At 39.5% G+C, this 23,719-nt stretch overlaps 1 protein-coding gene across 11 annotated transcripts in view; it reads left to right on the plus strand.

Moving 5' to 3' along the window:
• GOLGB1 (golgin B1) overlaps positions 1-23,719 on the plus strand; it is a 93,412-nt gene that overhangs the window by 68,099 nt on the left and 1,594 nt on the right. For 8 of the 11 annotated variants that reach the window (XM_032267677.1, XM_032267675.1, XM_032267667.1 and 5 more), the window contains 7 exons: positions 6,742-6,920; positions 11,209-11,374; positions 11,629-11,766; positions 19,127-19,282; positions 20,008-20,105; positions 20,537-20,671; positions 23,434-23,539. In XM_032267677.1, the coding sequence (XP_032123568.1) occupies positions 6,742-6,920; positions 11,209-11,374; positions 11,629-11,766; positions 19,127-19,282; positions 20,008-20,105; positions 20,537-20,671; positions 23,434-23,539 (978 nt within the window). The remainder of the gene's footprint in view (positions 1-6,741; positions 6,921-11,208; positions 11,375-11,628; positions 11,767-19,126; positions 19,283-20,007; positions 20,106-20,536; positions 20,672-23,433; positions 23,540-23,719) is intronic. The other 3 variants (XM_032267670.1, XM_032267674.1, XM_032267678.1) reach the window with 1 other exon arrangement.

Genomic DNA, 23,719 nt, shown 5'->3' on the forward strand with positions numbered 1-23,719 from the left:
CTGCTGTAGGTCTGCTGAGGTTCACTCCAGGCCCTGCTTGCCTGGGGTTCACCTGCAGCAGCTGCTGAACAGCGAGGGTTGTTACCAGTTTTCTTCTTCTGCTATCTTTGTCCCAGAAGGATACCCGCCTAGTGTCAATCTGATCTCTCTTTTATGAAGTGTCTTTTTGTATATATAGGGGTCAGGGAGCTGCTTCAGGAGACGGTCTCTTCTTTATAGGAGCTCAAATGGTGAGCTGCGAGCTCTGTTGTTGTTCATTCAGAGCTGCTAGGCAGGTACTTTTAGGTCTGCTGTAGCAGAACTCATAAACTGCTTTTTGTTCCCAGGTGCTCTGTCCCAGGGATTTAGGGCTTTATTTATGAGTTTCCGTTATGCTGCTGCCTTCTTTTTTTTTTTTTTTTTTTTTTTCCTTTTTTTCCTTCAGACCTGCCCAGCCCAGCAAGGAGGCAGCCTAGTCACTGTCGGCCTATAGCAGCTTTGCTGAGCTGCTGTGGGCTCCGCCCCGCTGCCGAGTGAACTTCCCTGCAGTCCTGTTTATATGGGTGTAGTTAGAACTGCTTTGGCGATGGTCGCCCGCCTCTGTTGGGGCGGAGTCTCTGCTGTGGCGGGTTGCCTTGGCAACTGCGGGCTGCCTCAGCAATGGCGGGTTGCCTTGGCAACGGTGGGCTGCCTCGGTAATGGCGGACGCCCCTCCCCCACAGAGCTGGACTGTCCCGGGTTCAGCTGCGCTTGCTGTGAAACTCTCAATCCAGAGTTTCTGGTTGCTGTTCTTTTGTGGGGGTGGGACCAGCCGAGCCTGATCTCCTGGCTCCCTGCCTCAGAGCCTTTTTTAAGTTGGTGTTCCAGTCGCCTGTTGAAGAGGCGCCGGGGTCTGTTTGTTTTCCCCTGCGGCCACTCGCTGCGCTGGCTTAAACAGCGGCACTGAGGTTTGTGGCGCTTTTTTTTCTTTTTTTTGCCCTGGAATCTACTGTCCTGGTTCTCTGCTCAGTCCCCTTTTTGAACCAGCGTATGGGCGACTTCCCGTGGCTCCAATCGCCAGCCTAAAGGGCCCCCGGACCAGTGTATTTTTTATGGAGAACTGCGGCTCCGGGGCGCCGATAAAGCAGCCGCGCGGGGCAAAGCAGCGGTGCTGGCCGGCACAGCCGCGCTGGCGACCGTGGAGCACCTCTGCCCGGGAATTTCCTAGTCTGTGGGCAATAAAAACACGGCGTCCACTCACCCTCTGCGCTTTCACTGGGAGCTGCAATCCTGAGCTGTTCCTAAACGGCCATCTTCGATAGTCGTAATTTTTTTTTTTTTTTTTCCTTTTTTGTGACAGTCTTGCTCTGTTGCCCAGGCTGGAGTGCGGTGGCGCAATCTCAGCTCACTGCAACCTCTGCCTCCTGGGCTCAAGCGATTCTTCTGCCTCAGCCACCCATGTAGGTGGGACTATAGGCGTGCACCACCACGTCCAGCTAATTTTTGTGTCTTTAGTAGAGATGGAGTTTCACCATATTGGCCAAGCTAGTCTTAAACTCCTGATTTCAAGTGATCCGCCCGCCTTGGCTCCCAAAGTGCTAGGATTACAGGTGTGAGCCACCGTACCCAGCCAAGACCCGGTTCCTCCGTTCTGAAATTTTTTGATAGCATAATTTGGTATAGGTGTTTTTTTCTTCATCATGCTATGGATATGTTAAATCCATACTTTTTCAGCATTCCCTTTTACTGCTCCATACTCATACCCTTCATTCAAGCCAAACTAATCTACTCAGTATGCAATAATCATACCTGGTGCTTCCTACTTACCCATATTAACATCCTCAGCCAAAATGTTCTCCCAATTGCTTTCCTTTTTTGGGTAAATATTTCCCACTATTTAAAAAGGTCTTTCCAGAACTCAGATCCTCTGCTTATATTTCATGATTGCCTGATTGTCTTTTGCCTTTGTACATCCCTAGTACTTTTCTTACCATTTGTCCCATATTGCCTTGGGGGGTGTGTGTGTGTGTGTGTGTGTGTGTGTGTGTGTTAATTTCTAGACACTATTTTTTATTTCCCCAATTATATTGCAAATTCCTGATAAGTGTCATGTCTTATACTTGTTTGTACATCTTTAGCATAGGATTGACTAAGCAGATGGCATATCTCTAGGGGCGCCTGTATTTGTTTATCTGTACTCTCCTCATTCTGAAAATGACTTGGCATAGCATATAAAGATATAAACAATTTTTCAAGATAAAAGAAAAAGGACTGAGAAGGAAGAGAAAATGAGGATAGGATAGAAAAATATTAAACCAGGAGTAAGGTTAGTGTCCCAAGAAATCACCATATCCTGTACTTTGTTTGTTAGAAAGAGAGGTCCCTAGTTTGCTCTGAGCTATCTATCAGCCATCAGAAAGAGGGAATGAACACCATGTCTGTGAACTGCAGTATTCATATTCTAGGAGAAAAGAAAAAAGAAAAATCACCTACTCAAGATAAGAATATTCTTTAAGTATTGAGGCCTGTAAGAAATTTATTCTGTGTTCCCATAAAGACAACACTATATAGTTGTGAAACATTCATTACTTCTCTACAGTAAATATAATAATGTGTTTTTTAGAGTTTTTATTTAACTGTCCCTTGTTATAAGTGCATAGCAAAAGAATTACATCCAGTTCACTAAAACTACCACTTCAAGGAGCTAAAATGCTGTCCTAGGCACACAGTTTTCTGTGATCCATTCTAGGATACCCTATTCTAGATACTAGAATAGTGAGTGGATTGCATAAGGATATGTTTTTGCTTTAAATTAAAACAAAAATATGTTTGGGGGTTTGGGTTGAAAATAAAGTGATATGGCACATATTTAATTCATCACTAAATTCTACAATGTTTGGTGGGAAAACCTAAGAGTAGCACTACCTCAACCCCATTTCTTCTACTCCTGAGGCAATTTGCTTTCAACCATTTCAGTATTTCCTCAGTATCTAAATATCATGCTTACATTGCATTTTGGCTACTCATTTGTTGCATTAACTCTTGACTTTCTTTACACTAACAGGGTTTAGCTCTCCAGACTCCCCCTGCTTTCACAATAAACTCTGTCAGCGTATGCACTTTTTTTTTTTTAAGATGGAGTCTCACTCTGTCACTATGCTGGAGTGCAGTGGCATGATCTTGGCTCACTGCAACCCGTACCTCCCGGGTTCAAGCGATTCTCCTGCCTCATCCTCCCAGTTAGCTGGGACTACAGGTGCGTGCCATGCCTAGCCAATTGTATTTTTAGTAGAGATGAGGTTTCACAGTGTTCAGCAGGATGGTCTTGATCTTTTGACCTTATGATCCACTCACCTCAGCCTCCCAAAGTGATGGGATTACAGGTGTGAGCCACCACGCCCTGCCAGTGTATGCACATGTTAATACAGAATTCCTTCCTCATTCTCTTGATGTAATTTAATTTTAATTTTGGTTGAATCAATTCAGAGTTACATTTTTTTTTTTTTTTGAGATGGAGTTTCGCTCTTGTTACCCAGGCTGGAGTGCAATGGCGCGATCTCGGCTCACCACAACCTCCGCCTCCTGGGTTCAGGCAATTCTCCTGCCTCAGCCTCCTGAGTAGCTGGGATTACAGGCACGCGCCACCATGCCCAGCTGATTTTTTGTATTTTTAGTAGAGACGGGGTTTCACCATGTTGACCAGGATGGTCTCGATCCCTTGACCTTGTGATCCACCCGCCTCGGCCTCCCAAAGTGCTGGGATTACAGGCGTGAGCCACCGCGCCCGGCTCAGAGTTACATTTTTATGACTACAAATGCTACTAGAGCGTTAGAGGCATGTTACTTTTATTTTCCTCTGAGTCTTGCTGTTTTTCCCAGATTAACAACAGTTTTTCTTATTGGTGTTACTTAGTTTTTTTTGCACTTAGTGTAATTTAACTCCAGATTTACTGCCATTTGTCCACATCTCCTCTCAAGATGTTTATTCCCATGAATTTCATCTTCATGAAGAAAATTCTCCTGGAGTACCTGATTTGCTCCAAGATCAACCAGTGGCCCTGTACTTCTAGGATACTCTTTCTGTCCTAGAATATTTCTCTTTGCCTTTCTCCTATAGTAGATCTCCTATTTCTTCTATTCCATGTATTCCTCCTCTTGGTTTTGTGCCATCTTTTTCTTGGAATAAATCATTCAGTAGCTCCCTAAGAAATGATACATGGAAGGTAAATTTATTGAAAATGTCTTTTTCTCTCTCATACCTAATTGATAGTTTTGCTGGATATAGAATTCTAGGCTTAAAATAATTTCCCTTCATAATTGTGAAGACATTGGTTTATTGCTTGTTAGCTTATATGTGGTTCACAAGTCTGAAGCTGTTCTGATTCCTGATCCTTTGTATGTGATCTGTTTCTTACTTCCCTTCCACTCACCCAACCTTCCTTCCCTTTCTCCCCATTCTGAAATTTTTTGATAGTATAATTTGGTATAGGTCTTTTTTTCTTCATTATGCTAACTAGTCCTTTGAATCTAAGAAATCATACTAGCAGCTTTTTGGAAATTCCATTGAATTTTTTTTTTACCATTTTCCTCTACCCTTTTTTCTTTGTTGTCTTATTTCTGAAATTTTTGTTATTTAGATGTAGGACCTTCTGGATTGCTTCTCTAATTTTCTTACCTTTTCTCTTCTTTTTTGCTGTATTTCTGAAAGATTTTCTCACTTTTGTCTTTTTATTCCAAATTTTTTTTTCATTTTTACCATTATATTCTTAATTTCTAAGGAATTTTTTTTATTTGTCTCATAGATAGATTTTCTTAACTTCTCTTTCTAAGGCTAGTGGTGTTAGTTTTGTTTTTTGACATTTTCTTATAATGAATTTTTATAATTTTAAATTTATGCTATGTTTTTTTATTTACAATATTATCTCTTAAATATTTGAATGCATTACATTTTCCCCATTGCTAATCTCTTCTGAATTGCCTTCTCCAGTTGGTTTTCTTCCCTTCCTTAGTATTAGCCATTCTTCACATGAAGGTTAATCCTTGATGCACTCTTCATGTTTAAGGAGAGGGTCTAAAAGTGACTTACCCAGAGTTTCATTTCATTGCATTCATTTCATTCCAAAGTAAGTGGGACTTACCAACTGAGTTTCATTGCATGATGTTCTTATTGAACTTGTTGGTAGCCCTTATCTCAGTATCTTTAGTTCCTCTTGAGCTGGTCCAATTTTCAAGAGCAGACTTCTCATTTCTTTTGTGGAGGGGAAAGGCCTTTTGCCAGCACTCTTCAAGCTCAGTAGGGGAAAGGCTTTACGCACTCAGGAAGCATGCATTCACTCTGTTTGGAACAATACCCTTACTTGCAACCTTGCCTCATGTGCCATAGTGCATAGACATTTCTTTTACTTCTCCAGAGAATAAAACTAATTGTCTGCTGGGGAAACAAAAAGTGTAGAGCTGAGGAGGGGATCTATGGATGAAGTTGTTTTTTGGCCATGTACAGTGGCTCACACCTGTAATCCCAGCACTTTGAGAGGCTGAGGCAGAAGGATCACTTGAGCCCAGGAGTTTGAGACTAGCGTGAGCAACACACGAAGACTCTGTATCTACAAAAAACAAACAAACAAAAAAACAAAAAGTAAAACAGAAAATAAAAAGAAATTGTTTCTTAATCAGCTTTCATCTAGACCTCCTTATCTCAGCTGTCACCTCCCCCCCACCCCCATTACCACCTTTCCAGAGGTACCTGATATTGTTAATTCCTGAGCCTTTTGAAGATTCTGCAGAGTAAGTGCTACCGGTTCTTGGATTTTCTTATTGCCAGCTTTAGAGTTCTGCTTTCTCAGATCTGATAAGTCAGTTACCACTTATTCATCTGCTTTCGAGCTTCCAAAATTAATTTTATTACTGCTGATTCCTTTCCTGTTCTTGTGTTTTGTGCTTTAAAAAATGCCATTATTTTAGCTTTAGTGATGTTTCTAAATGGGTGAAAGAGGTGTGTGAACAAGGCCCCCATCTTTGCCCAGATGTCCTGACGTTATTTCTTACTTACTAAGCTTTTAATGAGTATTGGAGATAAAGAGCTTAAAAATATATCTGAAATGTAGGTAGGCAGTTTTACTAATTAAAGGCAAGTCTGTCATCATCACTAACTTTATGTGTGAAATGCATTAATTTTCTCATTTCTCAATATTCTTATGAAAAAGGTACCATAATTATCTTCATTTGATAGATGAGGAAAATTAAGACTTAAGAGGGTATGAGGAACATGGGTTGGGTCACATGTCCAAGAAGTAGTAAGATACCTAACTCCAGAACCTAAGTGTCCTTAACCACTGAGCAGCTCTGCATTCTTTATAATCAATATTGACTAAGCTACTGTTAAGATTGATAGTCATGTAGGAAAGTTTAGAACTCTAACCAGGGCACATAACTAGTTCTTGTTTTAGGATGTGTGAAGCTATAGGTCCCTTCAGTCTACCCCATGCCAGAACTGTAGCCCTAAAGTGAACTTAGAATCTTTGGAGCCAGGGGAAGGAGTAGAAGTTACAGGAATAGTCAGTCAGACCCTGCAGCCTTGATGGCAGATCCATGGGTGATTTTCACCAGTCTAGCTGCATGTATTTCACCACTTTAGAGACTTATGCTGCAGTGGTATGTTGTCAGTGGACTGTTTGGTGCTGGTTGCATGTTGTGTCTGACTGACTTAGTAGGGAGCTACCAATGACTTATAGTTAGATGAATGAGTTGTGACAGATAACCTTTTTATTTTCCCTTTGGTTAAAGCTGAAGGAATTGAAGAATCTGCAGCAGCAATACTTACAGATTAATCAAGAGATCACTGAGTTACATCCACTGAAGGCTCAACTTCAGGAGTATCAAGACAAGACAAAAACATTTCAGATTATGCAAGAAGAGCTCAGGCAGGAAAACCTCTCCTGGCAGCATGAGCTGCATCAGCTCAGGTACGATAATCCCTCCCTTTCAACTCTTTTCATTTTAACTAATTGTAGATTTATAGAGAGTTGGGAAAACAGTGCAGAAAGCTTCTATGTACCCATTCACCTAGTTTCTTCCAGTGGTAACATCTTACATAACTGTAGTACAATATCAAAACCAGGAAACTGACATTGGTACAATTCACAGACCATATTCAGATTCTACCAGTTTTACATGCACTCATTTGACATGTAATTTTATGTAAGTGTCAATTTTCTGACATGTATATTTATGTAAGCGTCACCACAACCAAAATACAGAACTACTCTACTACTACAAATACATCCTTTGTGCTACTAGTTTATAGTCACATTCCTCCCTTCCCTACCCTCCTCATATCCCTAACCCCTAGCAACCACTAATCTGTTTTCAATTTTGTAATTTTGAGAATGTTTTCTAATTGGAATCTTGTAGTATGTAACCCTTTGAAATTGGCTTTTTTCATGTGCCATAATGCCCTTGAGATCCATCAGAATTGTATGTGTCAATCGTTAATTCTTTTCATTATAAATACTGTTTCATATTATGAATATACCACTGTATTCACCTGTTGAAGGATATGCATGTTGTTTTAAGTTTTTAGCTATTCTAATAAAGCTACTATGAACATTTGTGTATAGGTTTTATGTGGATATAAGTTTTTATTTCATTAAGATGATTGCCCAGGAATGCAAATGCTCGCTTGTATAGTAAGTGAATGTTTTGTTTTTTAAGAAATTGCAAAACCACTTGGCGCAATGGCTGAACATCTTTTTAATGTGCATATTTAGCATCCATATATCCTCTTTGATGAATGAAATATCTGTTCATGTCTTATGTCCATTTTCCAGTTGGGTTAATTTTTTACTGTTAAGTTTTAAGCATTCTTATATATTATAGGTATCGTTCTGTGTCTGATTTGTGGTTTGCAAATATTTTTTCTCAATTCGCAGCTTATCTTTTCATCTCCTTCAACAGGGTCTTTTTAATTTTGATGAAATCCAATTTACTGATTATTTTCTCTTTATAATTTAGATTTAGTATTTTCTATTTGATTTTCAAGTTCTCTGATTCTTACCTCCATACTGCTATTGTACCCAGTGAGTTAACTTTTTATTTTACATATTGTGTTTTTCAGTTATAGAATTTCCATTCAGTTCTTCTTTATATTTTCTATTTCTTTTCCTGAAGCTTTCCATACTTTTCCCAGTGTGTTAGTAATTGCTTGTTGAAGCATTTCTATGATGGCTGCTGTAAAATCCTTGTCATATCATTCTAATACCTATGTCACCTCAGTGTTATAATCTGTTGATTTCCTTTTCTTAATCAAGTTATGGTATTCCTGGTTCTTGGTACGATGAGTGATTTTTAGTTATATGCTGGACATTTTGGAATTTTTTTTGGAATTTATAAGACTTATAATAAGTCTTATTTGAATCTTGTGCATTAGCGAGCTTCACTGACACTACACCAGCAGGGGAAGGACGACATTGCCACTTTACCACTAGGTGGAGGGTGAATTCCAGGCACCTCATTCAACTTCATTGATATCCCTAGAAGGAAAGGATTCCCTGATACTGCCAAGGGGAAGTGGAAGTCCATGCTCCCCACATGGCCTCCATTGATACTGTGCTGGAAGGAATGGAGAGGAGCACCTCATTATTGCCAGGTGGTGGTGAAAGTTCAGGCTATCTGCTTAGCCTCTACTGACACTGTGGGGAATGGTTGAAGAGGGGGCACCTTGTTACCACTGGGTAGTACTCAAAGTACAGATTCCCTGCTTGATCTCTTCTGTTACAACCTCTGCAGAGGCCAGGAAGAGTGCCTTATTAACCTCGTTATGGTGGAGGTGAATGTCCAGGCCCCACATGTTGCTTCCACTGATACCACAGTGGGAGTGGGGGGAAGAGAGGCAGTCGGAGAGAGACACCTTCTTAGTACTAGGTAATGGTAAGAGTCTAAGCTCCATACTTGGCCTCTTCTCACACTACTCCAGTAGGGAGGATGAGGTGTACCTGGTCACCACCAGGCAAGAATGTGACTGGCTTATCCACCAGGTCTTTGTTAATGGGAGTGGTGAGATACTGTGGTTTTCCCATGTTGTTTGCCTGGAATATGGTGGTTATTATCATTAATGTCTCTGTCTAGCCAGACTGTCCCTTCCTAGTCCTTTGGCAAGGCAAAGTAAATTTGGTACTCATTGGTGTTCCTGGGTCATGGAATTCTCCAGTATTCAGTTTGGGATATGTAGAATACAAATAAAAAACTAAAGAACTTGCCGCCATGTCATTCCTCAAGTCTGGGGATCCCGCTGGTCTGCCACCTTCATCTTTCTAAATTTTCTTATGTTTGTTTTTATTTATAATGCCCAAGGGTTTTATCTATACAGGTTGAGTATTCCTTATCTGAAATGATTGGGACTAGAAGTGTTTTGGATTGCAGATTTTTTGGATTTTGGAATATTTGCATTATCCAGTGAGTATTTCCTTTGAGTGTCATGTCAATGGTCAAAAAGTTTTGGATTTTGGAGCATTTTGGATTTTCTTATTAGGGATGCTCAGCCTTATTTGGAGGAATAAGGAGAAATGTTTCTATTTTATTTTGTCTAGAACCAGAAATCCTAGCTCTTTTCTTTTTAAGGAACAGAACAATAACAATGCTATCATGGCAGAAGAAATTAAGATAGGAACTATAATTCTGATTTTTAAAATTCGGTTTTTCTAACAAATTTAATCCCAAGAATAAACAGTGTATAAAAACAGGTCTAGTTATTGCAACCTCATTTTTGGGTTGCTATTACTGTTTAACTTAAGATAGGTCATGCCTTAATAAATTCAAACTCGCTGGGTGCAGTGGCTCACGCCTGTAATCCTAACACTTTGGGAGGCCGAAGCGAGCGGATTATCTGAGGTTAGGAGTTTGCGACCAACCTGGCCAACAAGGTGAAACCTCGTCTTTACTAAGAATATAAAAATTAGCTGGGTGTGGTGGCATGTACCTGCAATCCCAGCTGCTGGGGCGGCTGAGGCAAGAGAATTGCTTGAACCCGGGAGGTGGAGGTTGCAGTGAGCCAACATCGTGCCACTATACTCCAGCCTAGGCAACAGAGTGAGACCCTGTCTCAAAAAAAAAAATCAAACTCAAAGCTTTCAAGATTTGATATTAAAGGGAGAATTTCCATGTTGGAAATTGCTGCTGATCAAGCAGCACCTGCTTTGTCTCACCAGTGCTAGAGGACAAGAGGCAAGTGAATACAGAGAATATGAGTTGGAGTCTCAATTCCTATCCAGCTTACAAGGGGCCATTAGGATGACAACTGTCAATATAGTATAAATATCATAACATCTCTAAGAGAGTTCTTAATGTTCAGATACATGAGATTTCAAACCTTAAGCAACATTGATGTAGCAAAATGCTTTTTAGAATTAATGATTTAAACTTTATGGAGTAAAATTACATCTAAAAGATTTTTATATTTAACATCTTTATGGACTTGCTTACAAGTGAACATTTATTAAGCTCGTTGCATGGAGTTGGCAGCTTCCCCAGATAATACAAGAACAAATTCTTTTTTTAAACAGATGATGATGGTTGCAGAGCAAGTTAAAAAAAAAAAAAAAAAAAAAAAAAAAAGATTTTTGCTCTTCAAAAATATAAATTTCTGTTCCTTCTTTTTGAAATTGAATCTCAAGAGAAAAGATAAATTGCTCCATTTTAACTTTCATTTTTCTTCAGGAAACAGCTGCCCCAGCTTTATTCTGTTAGAATCTTAATTTATCATTAAAAGTTTAGGCACTTGCTGTGTCCTTTAGTGCACTTTAATGCTGATCATTGACGTTTGGGCCCTCTAAAGGTGATTGGTACCATATCAGAGCATCATATTATTTGATGCCTCTCATATTATCTCCACATCACCTAGAACTACAGAAATATTAAAGTGTTGGTACTAGTGTAAACCTACGAAAAGCTGCAGGGCACTAAAGGCTTATTTTCTGCAGTCTTTCTTCTTTAAATTTTCTCTAACAGTAATCTAAAAGGATATTTATTTTCCTTATTTCCTTATGTAATTGATCCTTAGAGGAGAGAAAAAGAGATGAAAAAAAGATTTCTGTTTTTTCCCCACATTTTCTCTCTTTCCACCTTTTTCTTAGGCTTTCTTTCTTTAACTTCCAGATTTGATTAGCCTTGAAGATAAGCAAAGTGCTGGGGTTACATGTGCTACCACGCCCAGCTACAAGTATATTTTTACCTGTGATTGTGTCATGTTTTTTCTAGGATGGAGAAGAGTTCCTGGGAAATACATGAAAGAAGAATGAAGGAGCAGTACCTTATGGCTATCTCAGATAAAGATCAGCAGCTCAGTCATCTGCAGAATCTTATAAGGGAATTGAGGTCTTCTTCCTCTCAGACTCAGCCCCTCAAAGTGCAATACCAAAGACAGGTGAGTAATTTCAATGCTGATTGTTACTCAGAGATAAATTTTTAAACAAATGATGATTGCAGAGAAAATTTAAAAAAATAAAGGCACCACCCAGAAAGCATCAGCTTCCTACAAATTAAGTGCCCATCAGCCACTATTAATTGTCCATAAGCCACCTTATAACTTCCTATGGGGTGGACAGGATTTCTAGAGGGAAGGAATTAAAGCATGAGCAATCTTAGGAGAGAATTTCATTGATGTTTATGTTCTGACAGGCATCCCCAGAGACATCAGCTTCCTCAGATGGGTCGCAAAATCTGGTTTATGAGACAGAACTTCTCAGGACTCAGCTCAATGACAGCTTAAAGGAAATTCACCAAAAGGAATTAAGAATTCAGCAACTGAATAGCAAGGTAACTATTTCCTGCTGAACTGGAATTCAGTTTCTTTTTTCCATGACTAGAACAAGAAGGCAAGTAGAAGCCGATTCAGCATGGAGTCCCAGCTGTAGCATATCTTAGGGTATAGAAGTTTCACTTTCTCAGAACCTAGGTGCTTATTCCAAAACACTGGACACAGGGCCATTTCTTGTTCTTTGCCCTTGGTGAGTCCTTGGGAATGATTGGATAAATCCAGACAGTAAGAGTAAAAAAGCCAACTATTTTAGGAAGCCTTCTCCCCGACCTGTGTCACTTGTTAGTAATGCCGAGGTTACTCCCTACCCCACCCTCTTAAGGATTGTCCTCCAATTGCTCTCTGACTATTCAAAATATTCTTTAGTGACATCTGCCCTAGTTCTGCTTTCTTGAGAGGAACTCAGCTAAGTAGTCTATGACAGAACTACAAGATATTTAGAGGTCAATGAGAATCAGAAATCAAGAGATTAGCTTTGAGGAGAGCCAAGAATGTCCCAAAATTATATGCACAATGGGGTGTGTGTGTGTGTGTATGTGTGTAAGCTTTACATCACAAGAACTCATCAGTTGACAAGGGGTCTGTGACCCAAAATTTATGAAGCTTACTAGGCTATTTTCACAGGTGAGGAAAAAGGCCTTGGGAGTATTAAGTAACTTGCCTGAGGTGTTAGAAGGAAGTCAGTCTAAGATAAATGTGATCATGTACATGGAAAAGCACAGTGCCTGCCATATGTAGAAGGTACTTATTAAATGTAGTTAAATTCAACTAATTGACACTAAAGTATTAGAGACTAACACTATTAACTTGGAGGAGACATTTGCATTTTTTAAGGTTTGCAGGCCCAAATGATTTAAACTGAAGACCCTTTGTTGGGAGATTTATCTGGGAGTTTTCAGAGGGACTCCAGAGCAGTTCCCATGCAGTTCTCCTTCCAGCGAATGAGCTATTTCCGGAAGTTCCACTCCTTATAGCTCTAGCCCATCTCTTCTTTCCATGAACTAAATCCCATCTCAGCCATATTACATTTACTCTCCAAACATTAGACTCTGAATCATGTTGGGCATTTGTCTGTCTAGGACAGTGTTTTAAACTGAAATTCAGGACCATTAATAAATGATGAAATCATTTTGGTGGGTAACAACTAAAAAAATTTAAATATTTTATTGAAGTAAAACATACAGAAAAGTAAACAAATCATAAGTACAGTATGGTATATTTTCACAAGGTGAAGATGCCCATATAATCAGCACCCAGATCTAGGATCAGAATATACCAGAACTCCAGAAGTCCCTTGTATCTTCTTCTGTTCACTCCTACCCCTTAGAACTACATATAAATGGAGTCATATCTTTTCTTTTGTATTGTTTCATTTATTTTGTGAGATTCATTCGTGTTGTTGCATATAGTGTCATTTTTCCATTCTCATGCTGTATAGTATTGCATTGTAGGCATATGCCACAATGTCTCTATTCTTTTGAAGGACATTTGGGCTTCTCCAGTTTGGTCTATTACAAATAGTACAGTCAGAGTTTTTACAAAAAAGGAAATGAGGTAAAAACATGTATGTAATATATAATAAAGAGTATGTCTGTCTTTGATAAACTTTAGTTTTAATTATATATATTTATATACTGGGTTCTAAGTCATAATCAAAGTTGTGTTTTTTAACAGCTTTATTGAGATATGTAATTCCACTTGAAGTGTGAGAAATGCTGCATTAGGTCACTGTTATTCTAAGTGAGAAACAGTTCTTCCTTTAGAACTCAACTGTAAGGGCCGGGTGTGGTGGCTCATGCCTGTAATCTCGGCATTTTGGGAGGCCAAGGCGGGTACATCACGAGATCAGGGGTTCCAGACCAGCCCGGCCAAGATGGTGAAACCCCATCTCTACCAAAAATACAAAAATTATCCAGGTGTGGTGGTGGGCACCTGTAATCCCAGCTACTCTGGAGGCTGAGGCAGAGAATTGCTTGAACCCGGGAGATGGAGGTTGCACTGAGCTAAGATCACGCCACTGCACTCCAGCCTGGGAAAAAAAGAACTCAACTGTAAGAAAGGCACCTCCATTCCTAGCCTTATTCAGTCATTAAACAGATAATTGTTATTTGCCTTCCATGAGCCTGGCTGTATGCTGGGTACTGAGGATACACATGGTCCTTCATGAGGCTTACAATCCCAAGAGCTTAGTCTCACTCGAGCTAACTAGGAGAATTGCTTCTTGGGCCCTAGAATGAGATTGTAGTAGATAGACTATCACCACTGATTGCTTCTCTCTAAGCCAGTGCCCTAATTCTTTCTTCCGATGTTCATATTTTATATTTACAGTTGGCCTTTTGTATTGGTGAGTTCTGCATTCACAGATTTAACTAAACATAGGTTGAAAATATTCCAGAAAAAAATATGCATCTTAAAAATATAACAACTGTTTATATAGCATTTGCTTTGTATTAGGTATTATAAGTAATCTAGAGATTATTTAAAGTATATGGGAGGATACAGCTAATAATGTACTGAACAGGGAAAAATTGAAGGCCTTTCTTCTAAGATCTGAAATAAGACAAGGATGCCCATTTTCACCACTGTTATTTAATATATTACTAGACACCCTGACTAGAGCAATTAGGCAAGAGGAAATAAATAAAGCACATGTAGATTGTAAAGGAAGAGGTCAAATTAGCCTTTTTTGCCCTTGATATGACCTTACATTTAGAAAAACTTAAAGAATTCACCAAAAAACTATTAGAACTGATAAATTCACTAAAGTTACAGGATACAAAGTCAACAGGCAAACATCAGTAGCATTTATATATGCCAACAGCAAACAATCTGGAAAATAAATCAAGAAAGCAATCCCGGCCAGGCATGGTGGCTCATGCCTATAATCCCAGCACTTTGGGAGGCCAAGGTGGACGGATCACTTGAGGCCAGGAGTTTGAGACCAGTCTGGCCAACATGGCAAAATCCCTTCTCTACTAAAAATACAAAAATTAGCCAGTTGTGGTGGTACACGACTGTAATCCCAGCTACTCTGGTGGCTGAGGCACGTGAATCACTTGAACCTGAGAGTCAGAGGTTGCAGTGACCTGAGATCACGCCACTGCACTCCAGCCTGGGTGACAGAGTGAAACTCTGTCTCAAAAACATACATACATACATAGAAAGCTATCCCATTTATAGTAGCTACAAAGAATATATGATACTTGGAAATCAATTTAACCAAAGAATTGAAAGATTTATAAAATACTGTGAAAGAAATTGGATACAAAAAAAAAGGAAAGAGATTTCATGCTCATGGATTAGAAGAATTAATATCATTAAAATGACAGTACTACACAAAGCAATCTACAGATTAAATGCAGTCCATATCAAAATACCAATTATATTCTTCACAGAAATGTTAAAAAAAAAAGTGAATGTATATGAAACCACAAAAGCTCCTAAATAGCTAAAGCAATCTTGATTTAAAAAAAAACAAAGCTAGGCGTGGTAGCTCCCACCTGTAATCCCAGCACTTTGGGAGCCTGAGGTGAGTGGATCACCTGAGGTCGTTCGAGACTAGGCTGGCCAACATGGTGAAACCCTGTCTCTACTAAAAATATAAAAATTAGCCAGCTGTGGTGGCAGGCGCCTGTAATCCCAGCTACTCGGGAGGCTGGGGCAGGAGAATCGCATGAACCCAGGAGGAAGAGGTTGCAGTGAGCCGATATCACGTCACTGCACTCTATTCTGGGTGCCAGAGTGAGACTCTATTACAAAAAAGAACAAAGCTGGAAGCATCACACTACCTGATTTCAAATTTTACTACGAAGGCTATAATAAACAAGTCAGCATGATACTGGCATAAAAACAGACACACAGAGCGCCAATGAAATGAAATTAAAAACCCAGATATAAAGCCAGGCATTTAGGGGCAACTTAATCTTCAACAAAGGCACAAAGAACATACAATGGGGAAAGGACAATTTCTGATAAATAGTGCTGGGATAACTGGATATGTATATGCAGAAGAATAAAACTAGACTCCTATCTCTCATCATACAAAAAAAGTCAAAATGGATTAAAGACTTAATTCTAAGATACCAAACTACTAGAACAAAATATGTGGAAATGCTTCACGACATGGATCTGGCCAAGGCTTTTTTGTATAAGACCTGAAAAGTACAGGCAACGAAGGCAAGAATAAACAAATGGGATTACGGCAGGCTAAAAGGCTTCTGTACATCAAAGGAAGCCATCAACAGAGTAAAGAGACAACCCACAGAATGAGAGAAAACATTTGCAGACTACCCATCTAACAAGGGATTAATAACCAGAATATATAAAGGACTTAAGTAACAAGCAAACAAATAATTATAAATGGGCAAAATGTCTGAATAGACATTTCTCAAAAGAAGACAAATAGCCAACAGATATAAAAAAATACTCAGCATCACTAATTATCAGAGAATTGTGAATCAAAGCTATAGTGAATGTCATCTCACCTCTGCTGAAATGGCCTTTATCAAAAAAGCAGGCAATAACAGATGCTGGCAAGGATGCAGAGAAAGGGGAACTCTCATACACTGTTAGCGGTGTAAATTAGTATAACCACTATGGAGAACAGTATGGAGGTAGCTCAAAAAACTAAAAATAGAACTATCATGTGATCCAACAACCCACATATTGAAAAGAAAGGAAATCAGTATATCAAAAAAACATCTGCACTCCCATGTTTATTGCAACTATTCATAAAAAACAAAATATAGAATCAATGTAAGTGCCCATCAACAGATGAATAGATTAAAAATGTGGTATATACATAAGGGAATGTTATTCTGCTATAAAGAGGTATGAAATTCTGTCATTTGTGGCAACATGGATGGAACTGGAGGACGTTATGTTAAGTGAAATAAGCCAAGAACAGAAAGACAAATATCACATTCTCACTCGTGTGGGAGCAAAAAAAGTAAATCTCATGAAGATAGAGAGTGCATTGGTAGTTACTAGAGACTGGGAAGGATAAAGGAGAGGAGGGAAAGAAGAGAAGTTGACTAATGGATACAAATACATGGTTTGATAAAAGAAATAAGACCTAATGTTAGGTAAATCAGTAGGTGATTATAGTTTACCACAGTCTGTTGTATATTTCAAAATAGCTGGAAGAGAAGAATTTAAATGCTTCTAGCATAAAGGAAAGACAAATATTTAAGCTGATGGATATTCCAAATACACTGATTTGATCTTTACAAATTATATGAATGAATTACATTATAGCATGTATTCTGAAACCATGTACATCTATTATGCATGAATTTTAAAACATTTTAAGTAATGAGAGGTTGTGTATAGGTTATATGCAAATACCATCCCATATATAAGGGATTTGAGCAACCTTGAATTTTGATATACTGGGTTTTGGAGGTCAGGGGTGGTCCTGAAACCAGTACCCCACGGATAACAAGGGATGACTACATTTCTACCAGCTTGGTTGGATGTTTGTGTATAATTTAAGAATGTGCTAGAAACTTAAAAACATGAATGGTTGATTAGTGATATAATCTAAATTGTTCCCTCCTATTTCATTTTTATAGGTGTAGATACAGTGAAATATAGTAGCTTATAAGCTAAAGTAGAGGTCAGCAAACTTTTCCTTAGGGCTCAGACAATATTTTAGGTTTGTTGACCACAAAAGCAGCCATAGACAGTATAGAATCAATTGGGGGTGATTGTGTTCCAGTAAAACCTTATTTACAATAAAAGCGCAGCAGGCACTGGATCATAGTTTGCCAGCCCCGAAACTAGAAGGACCTATGTTTTTGTTTGGTATGGTTTGGACTGTTCATTGTGGCCAGGAAAATTAGCTGCTTCTAGGCTAAGGGAAGAATATGTTTCCTGTCTCAGAATCCAGTAGTTGTCATTGTACCTAGTTAACTCTCTTCAAATTAATATTGCTTCTCAAATATTTATATCCTTTTCTAACTATTCTCACCTCCTCCCACCCCCCCAAACAAAACTCCTATAATTTTCTTATCTTTCCTTGCTAGACTGTCAGATTGAACACCATTAGATAATAGATAGAACTCTAGACTTGGAATCAAAAACCACTCTTGAGTCCTAATTTGACATCTACTAGCTTGCAAACAAGGACAGGAATCCTTTCTCTACCTCTCTCAAATAAGATGATACTGGTGAAAGTACTTTGTAAGTTAACTTTGCTTTTCAGAATGACAAACACAAAAAATAACCCTACATTTGAAGATCAATTTTCAGCTAACAGAGCACTTTTACAGGTATGTGTGGATTCTTTTGCTCTGATTTTCTATATGTATCAAATGCCCTTTCTCGGAGTGTCTCTAGAAAACTGTCCTGTCTTCTCCAAAACATTGTTTCAACTTTTTTTTCACAAAAACTTACAAAAAAGAATCATCAAGAAAAGATTGACATGCAGCCAGTGTACTGGGTTTCTCTCACATAATGTACATGGCCCTATGATAGATAACTTGGAGATACATCACTGTGGTTATTAATGTACCTGGATGCTAATCACAACTAAAACTTAAAACCTGACAGCCTGCAAGTAAAGAATTAGAATTATAGTTCCAGAGGACCAAATTCAAACCAATGGGTAGAAGCTACAATAGGTAAATTTTTCACTCAATATAAAAACGAATTTAAATGGTTCAGGTTGCTTTGCCAAGTAGTAGGCACCCTGATACTGAACACATTCAAGGGAAGACTGAACAATGACCTGTTAGTCATACAGTAGAGGAGAGTCCTGCTTTAAGTGACTGAAATGTTTCTACCTGGGAGAATCTATGCTCCCAATACAGTTTCTGAGACATACATAGACATGTTGGGATTTATTTTGTTTCTCCCTTCTACCACATGTTATAATTTCTTATTCTATTCTCTTAGTAACTTATAACTGTCTATGGTATTGAGGAATCTGTCTAGTAATACTATTGCACAGATTTTGGGGTGACAGCTCTCTCTAGCCATATTGAGTTCTAGAGATTATTGTCATTTGTTAGTACCATGAACTTGGACCTGAAGCACTGCCTTCCCCCTCTTATATACCCAGAATAGCCTATCTTATTAGATTGCTTATGGATTTCTGTTTCATGGTTTTTTGGTTAATTTACTGGGCACCATTAAAAATAAACAACAAAACCTTTCTGCTACTCCTCCAGATTTGTTTTTTGTCTTGGTCAAAAAAAATATGTGTTTTCCAACTTTGAAGGAACACAAAGTGCTATTGTTGCTGTTGCTGAAACAAAGGTCTTCCTTAGGAAAATTAGATCCTGAAAACTCAGAACAGTTCACCTAAGCACTGCTTATGGTACTGCAGGATGGTGCTTATCCTCACCTCTGTTTCAGTTCTCTCAGCTACTAGAAGAGAAAAACACCCTTTCCATTCAGCTCTGCGATACCAGTCAGAGTCTTCGTGAGAACCAGCAGCAGTATGGTGACCTTTTTAATCACTGTGCAGTCTTGGAGAAGCAGGTTCAAGAGCTGCAGGCAGTGAGTAAGGAGGTAAGAGACTGGGAGAAGTGTGATGAAATTGAATTCAAGTGGTGAAGCACCAAAGAGCAGTATGGAAGAAGTTAATGTAATTAGTTGTCACGGAAGAAAGTGGGAGAGAAGAAAGAGTTAACTGAGATGGGAATAAGGTCAGAGAAAAATTACAGGGAAGCAATTAGAAGAAAAACGATCAGTGAGATGGTAGGAGAGAAATCAAAACATGAGTGAGAAACAGTGATGACTGAGACTTTTGTTACTCTGAAACAGATAAACTGTTGATTTTGCTTTAAGCAATAAGAAAATTGTAGGAAGCTTTGGACCTGAGAAACAAAACAGGCAGCACTGTTGACAGCCAGGGAGAGAAATGCAGTGTTGAAGTTAGAGGAGACTGAGAATTAGTATGGAGATGTATAGGATATGGAGGAGGAGAAGGGGGTTGGGAGGGGCTGGCAAGCAAGGGAAGGAACAAAGTGGCATCTGGAAAATCCATAAGCGTCCACAGCAGACTTGACTTTTAAGAGGAGAAATTCAGAAATGAGAATCTGGGATAAAAAATCTAATCAAGACAAGAGGTTTATGTAGGTGAGCAATCTGCTAGAGCAGAAGCTTCTCTCTTCTAAATTTAAACTTGAGAATTCTAAGTGGGGATAGTCCTCTATAAACAAGCTCTAATTTTGCTCGAGTACACTTTCTTAAGAGTTTTTATCAGTGAATTACTAAGCTTATTCTTCTTCTAGGGGCCACTAAATATAGATGTTGCTCCAGGAGCTCCCCAGGAAAAGAATGGAGTTCACAGAAAGAGTGACCCTGAGGAACTAAGAGAGCCACAGCAAAGGTAGGGGAGTGGCTCTCTCACCCCTGGAGCATATACCAGAGTACAGAAACTGGGTGGTATTCTAGATTTAACTGGAGTCCTTCATATGGATTTAATATGTCGTATTATTAGCCTGACAGAAGTTATGTGAGGATCAAATAGTAACAAAAATAACTAACTTGTGTGTGAAAAGTTTGTAAAACAAAAAGAGCAACACATACCACTAACAACTACTCTATGGTAGTAAAATGAAAGATAATCAGTTCCTGAAATTTCTTTAGGTATTTTCTGCAGCATCATTTAATCCCTCTACAGCTTTGCTTTTAAAATATCATGCTCAGACAGGCTTCTGTGAATTTTCCTGCTTTACAACCTTACGAAGACTTTGAATCCCTTGTATTAGCAACTGTGTTCTGCATCTAGTGATGCTCTGTTTTCTTTTCATCCTAAAGCTTTTCTGAAGCTCAGCAGCAGCTGTGCAACACCAGACAGGAAGTGAATGAATTAAGGAAGCTGCTGGAAGAAGAACGAGACCAAAGAGTGGCTGCTGAGAATGCCCTCTCTGTGGCTGAGGAGCAGATCAGACGGTAAAGGCTGAGGGAGATAGCCTCTCTTCCCTTCTGATCCTTTCTGATCATACTCATGTACATTTCCTGCCAGACTTAAGATTTCTTTAGATCTTTTTCTCATCTTCAGGTAGTTGCTGCAATGAGTTTAGTGATCACTGTGGTCACCCAAGAGAACACTGTACGTTTGTCGTCTAGGAGAGTCAGTGTTTTCTAAAACAGTAATTCTTAGAGAATAATAATGATATCTACCATTATCAAAGGATGTTCTATTTCATCCCAACAATAACTATATGAGGTAGGTATTGGGTTCTTTAGAGAACCAAATAAGTGACAACCCCATTTTCTATCTGAGATCTGAATCCATTGAAATCTTTTTTAAAAGATTAAAAGATTGAGAAATTATAAGAACGCTTTATAAATGATATTAAAAGAATGTAGCTTTTGGCCGGGCGCGGTGACTCACGCCTGTAATCCCAGCACTTTGGGAGGCCGAGGCAGGTGGATCACGAGGTCAAGAGATCGAGACCATTCTGGTCAACACGGTGAAACCCCGTCTCTACTAAAGCTACAAAAAATTAGCTGGGCATGGTGGCGCATGCCTGTAATCCCAGCTACTCAGGAGGCTGAGGCAGGAGAATTGCCTGAACCCAGGAGGCGGAGGTTGCGGTGAGCCGAGATCGCGCCATTGCACTCCAGCCTGGGTAACAAGAGCGAAACTCCGTCTCAAAAAAAAAAAAAAAAAAAAAAAAGGAATGTAGCTTTTTATCTGTTGGCAGATGTGCTTCCTAACCCTGAACTTCCCCTCTCAGTCACAGGCAACGTTGGGCCAAGTAGATCTCCTTCCCAGAAAATCCTGGTCTTGCCAAACTAGAGCACTGGAGTAACAGAGTGAACTATGCTTCCTATGAGCAGTTTGCTCCAAGTGTAATTTGGAAGGGCAGAGCTACACATCCCTAGTTCCTTATTCTCAATTCATCAGTCAAAAGAATCACTATGCATGAGAGGATAGAGAGTTGCTACAAGTATTTTGCTGCTGGAAGTCCCTTTCCATGGAAAATATCATTAAAAGCAGGCACTTTTATTATATTTTGGGGGAAAGCCACCTATGTGTATGATCACTTTCCTCAGAGAGTGACATTTCTGATATTAATGCTGTCTTGCAAAGTTTATGTGACAGAGGTGACAGCCCCAGTGAGCAGGTCTTACTTGAGATACCTTTCTTTCCAATCCAACGTATTCACAACTTCTTAATATTCATCATTTATTTAGGCCTTGATACGCAGCTTCGAGGGTGGGCCAGCTTTGCTTAAATGCTTTGTGTGGTGTCTTGCTATCTCTGCCGAGCATTTTCAGACCTGTGCCTCCATGACTGTTTCTCTTCCACTTGCTGTGGAATTGTTTAGACTGGTGAAACCTGGCCAATGGGCAGGTTGATCTCCCTCATGCATAACTAACCTGTCCCAAACCAACTGAGACTGCATTGTGTGGGATGATGACTCTTTAGCCTGTGGGCAAGCTGTATTAATTCAAGTTTAGCTGCTGCATAATTCCCTCTTTAGCCCTGATGCAGAATGGAAATTGGGGTAGCTAATTAAGTGCTGCCTACCTAGTCCAGGTACTGCCATTGTAATGTTGGAGCCTCACATGTATTCTATAGAGCAGATGGAACTCAGCCTTCCAATTTAAAGGCAGTCAATACTGCCTTCCTCACCAATATCTACAGACTTCTCATTCTTCCTCAGCCTAGCCTATGTTGACAGACTGATCTCCGTAGTAACAGACTATGCTGTTCCAGATCAAGTTTGCTTCTGAAAAGCTTATTGCGTGGAGGAATAGACACAGAAGGTGTATTCTTTAGTCAGCCTGGCTCTCAGGAGGGAAGCAGGAAAGAAGGAGCTAGGCTCTGCATGCTAAATTTCTCTTTGCAGACTCACAAATTGGATTAAGGTATTTCTTCTCTCCTGGAGAAGAGTGTGTCCTGCAGAGAGCCGAAGATAGCCTTTCACAAGGAGATATCCTTTCATAAGGAGCAAACACGAAGAGTGGAGTAAAGAGTTTCATCCTCCCTACCCCAGTGAAAAAGTTCATCCCTATAGGCAAATGCTTCATCAAATGTGCTGTGTTACATGCAGCTCCTTTGTTTGATAAAACCATTGAGTAATGGCAGCTTCTTCATTAAATGGAGAAGTTCCAGTATTAAATGAGCAAATCAGCAAAAACTAAGTCAGAAGGCAATAGAGACTGCCAGTTCAATTTAATTTTTTTAGTTCAATTTATTTTTTAAAACTCCACAGAAATCTTCCTTGCCTTTGCCTATTAGCCTTTAATAAAAGAAAAAATATTTATGAGTTTCTCCAAGTCAGGTGTGGTGTGGAAAGAAGAGTGTGAGGCTTAAAAGACAAAGTTGGGTATTGAATTCTGGCTCTGTTGCTTACTGGCTGTGCCACCATGGACAAGTAATTTAACCTTTTTAAACCGTAGCACTTTGAAGATAGTAAGACCAAAAACCTGAGAATTAAATGTATATAAAGCACCCAACCCAGAGCCTGATACATAGTAAGTAGACAGTCAATTCCTAGTAGTTACTTTCACCTTTTACTGCTCCTGAAGGAAACCTGTCTGCTGGTACCCCCCTTGCATGGGTTGGGTCTGTGGGAGCAACCTTTGCTGCAGGTCTCCTCCTGTGCTGCATTGTGTGCCAGGAAGACTGGGAAGACTTGGCCTGATCAGCCTCTTGTGCTATGAACCAATGTCATGTCTCTTTTTTTCCCTCAACTCAGGTTAGAACACAGTGAATGGGACTCTGCCCGGACTCCTATCATTGGCTCCTGTGGCACTCAGGAGCAGGCACTGTTAATAGATCTTACAAGCAACAGTTGTCGAAGGGTAAGAAGGAAGAATGATAAAGAGAGGATGTTCTACTGTCAGACAGGGCTGGCTATATTGGGGGTAAGGAGCCGAGGAGAGGGAATGTGGAAGTCCTGCCACTGAGCAGCTGATGGGTCTCAGGCTGGAAGGGTGTAGAAGATTAGAAGAACCTGGTGGAATTTGCCAAGTTGTTGATTC

Source organism: Sapajus apella, unplaced genomic scaffold, assembly GCF_009761245.1.
Source record: "Sapajus apella isolate SASKATOON/1434 unplaced genomic scaffold, GSC_monkey_1.0 scaffold171, whole genome shotgun sequence".
NCBI lineage: Eukaryota > Metazoa > Chordata > Mammalia > Primates > Cebidae > Sapajus > Sapajus apella.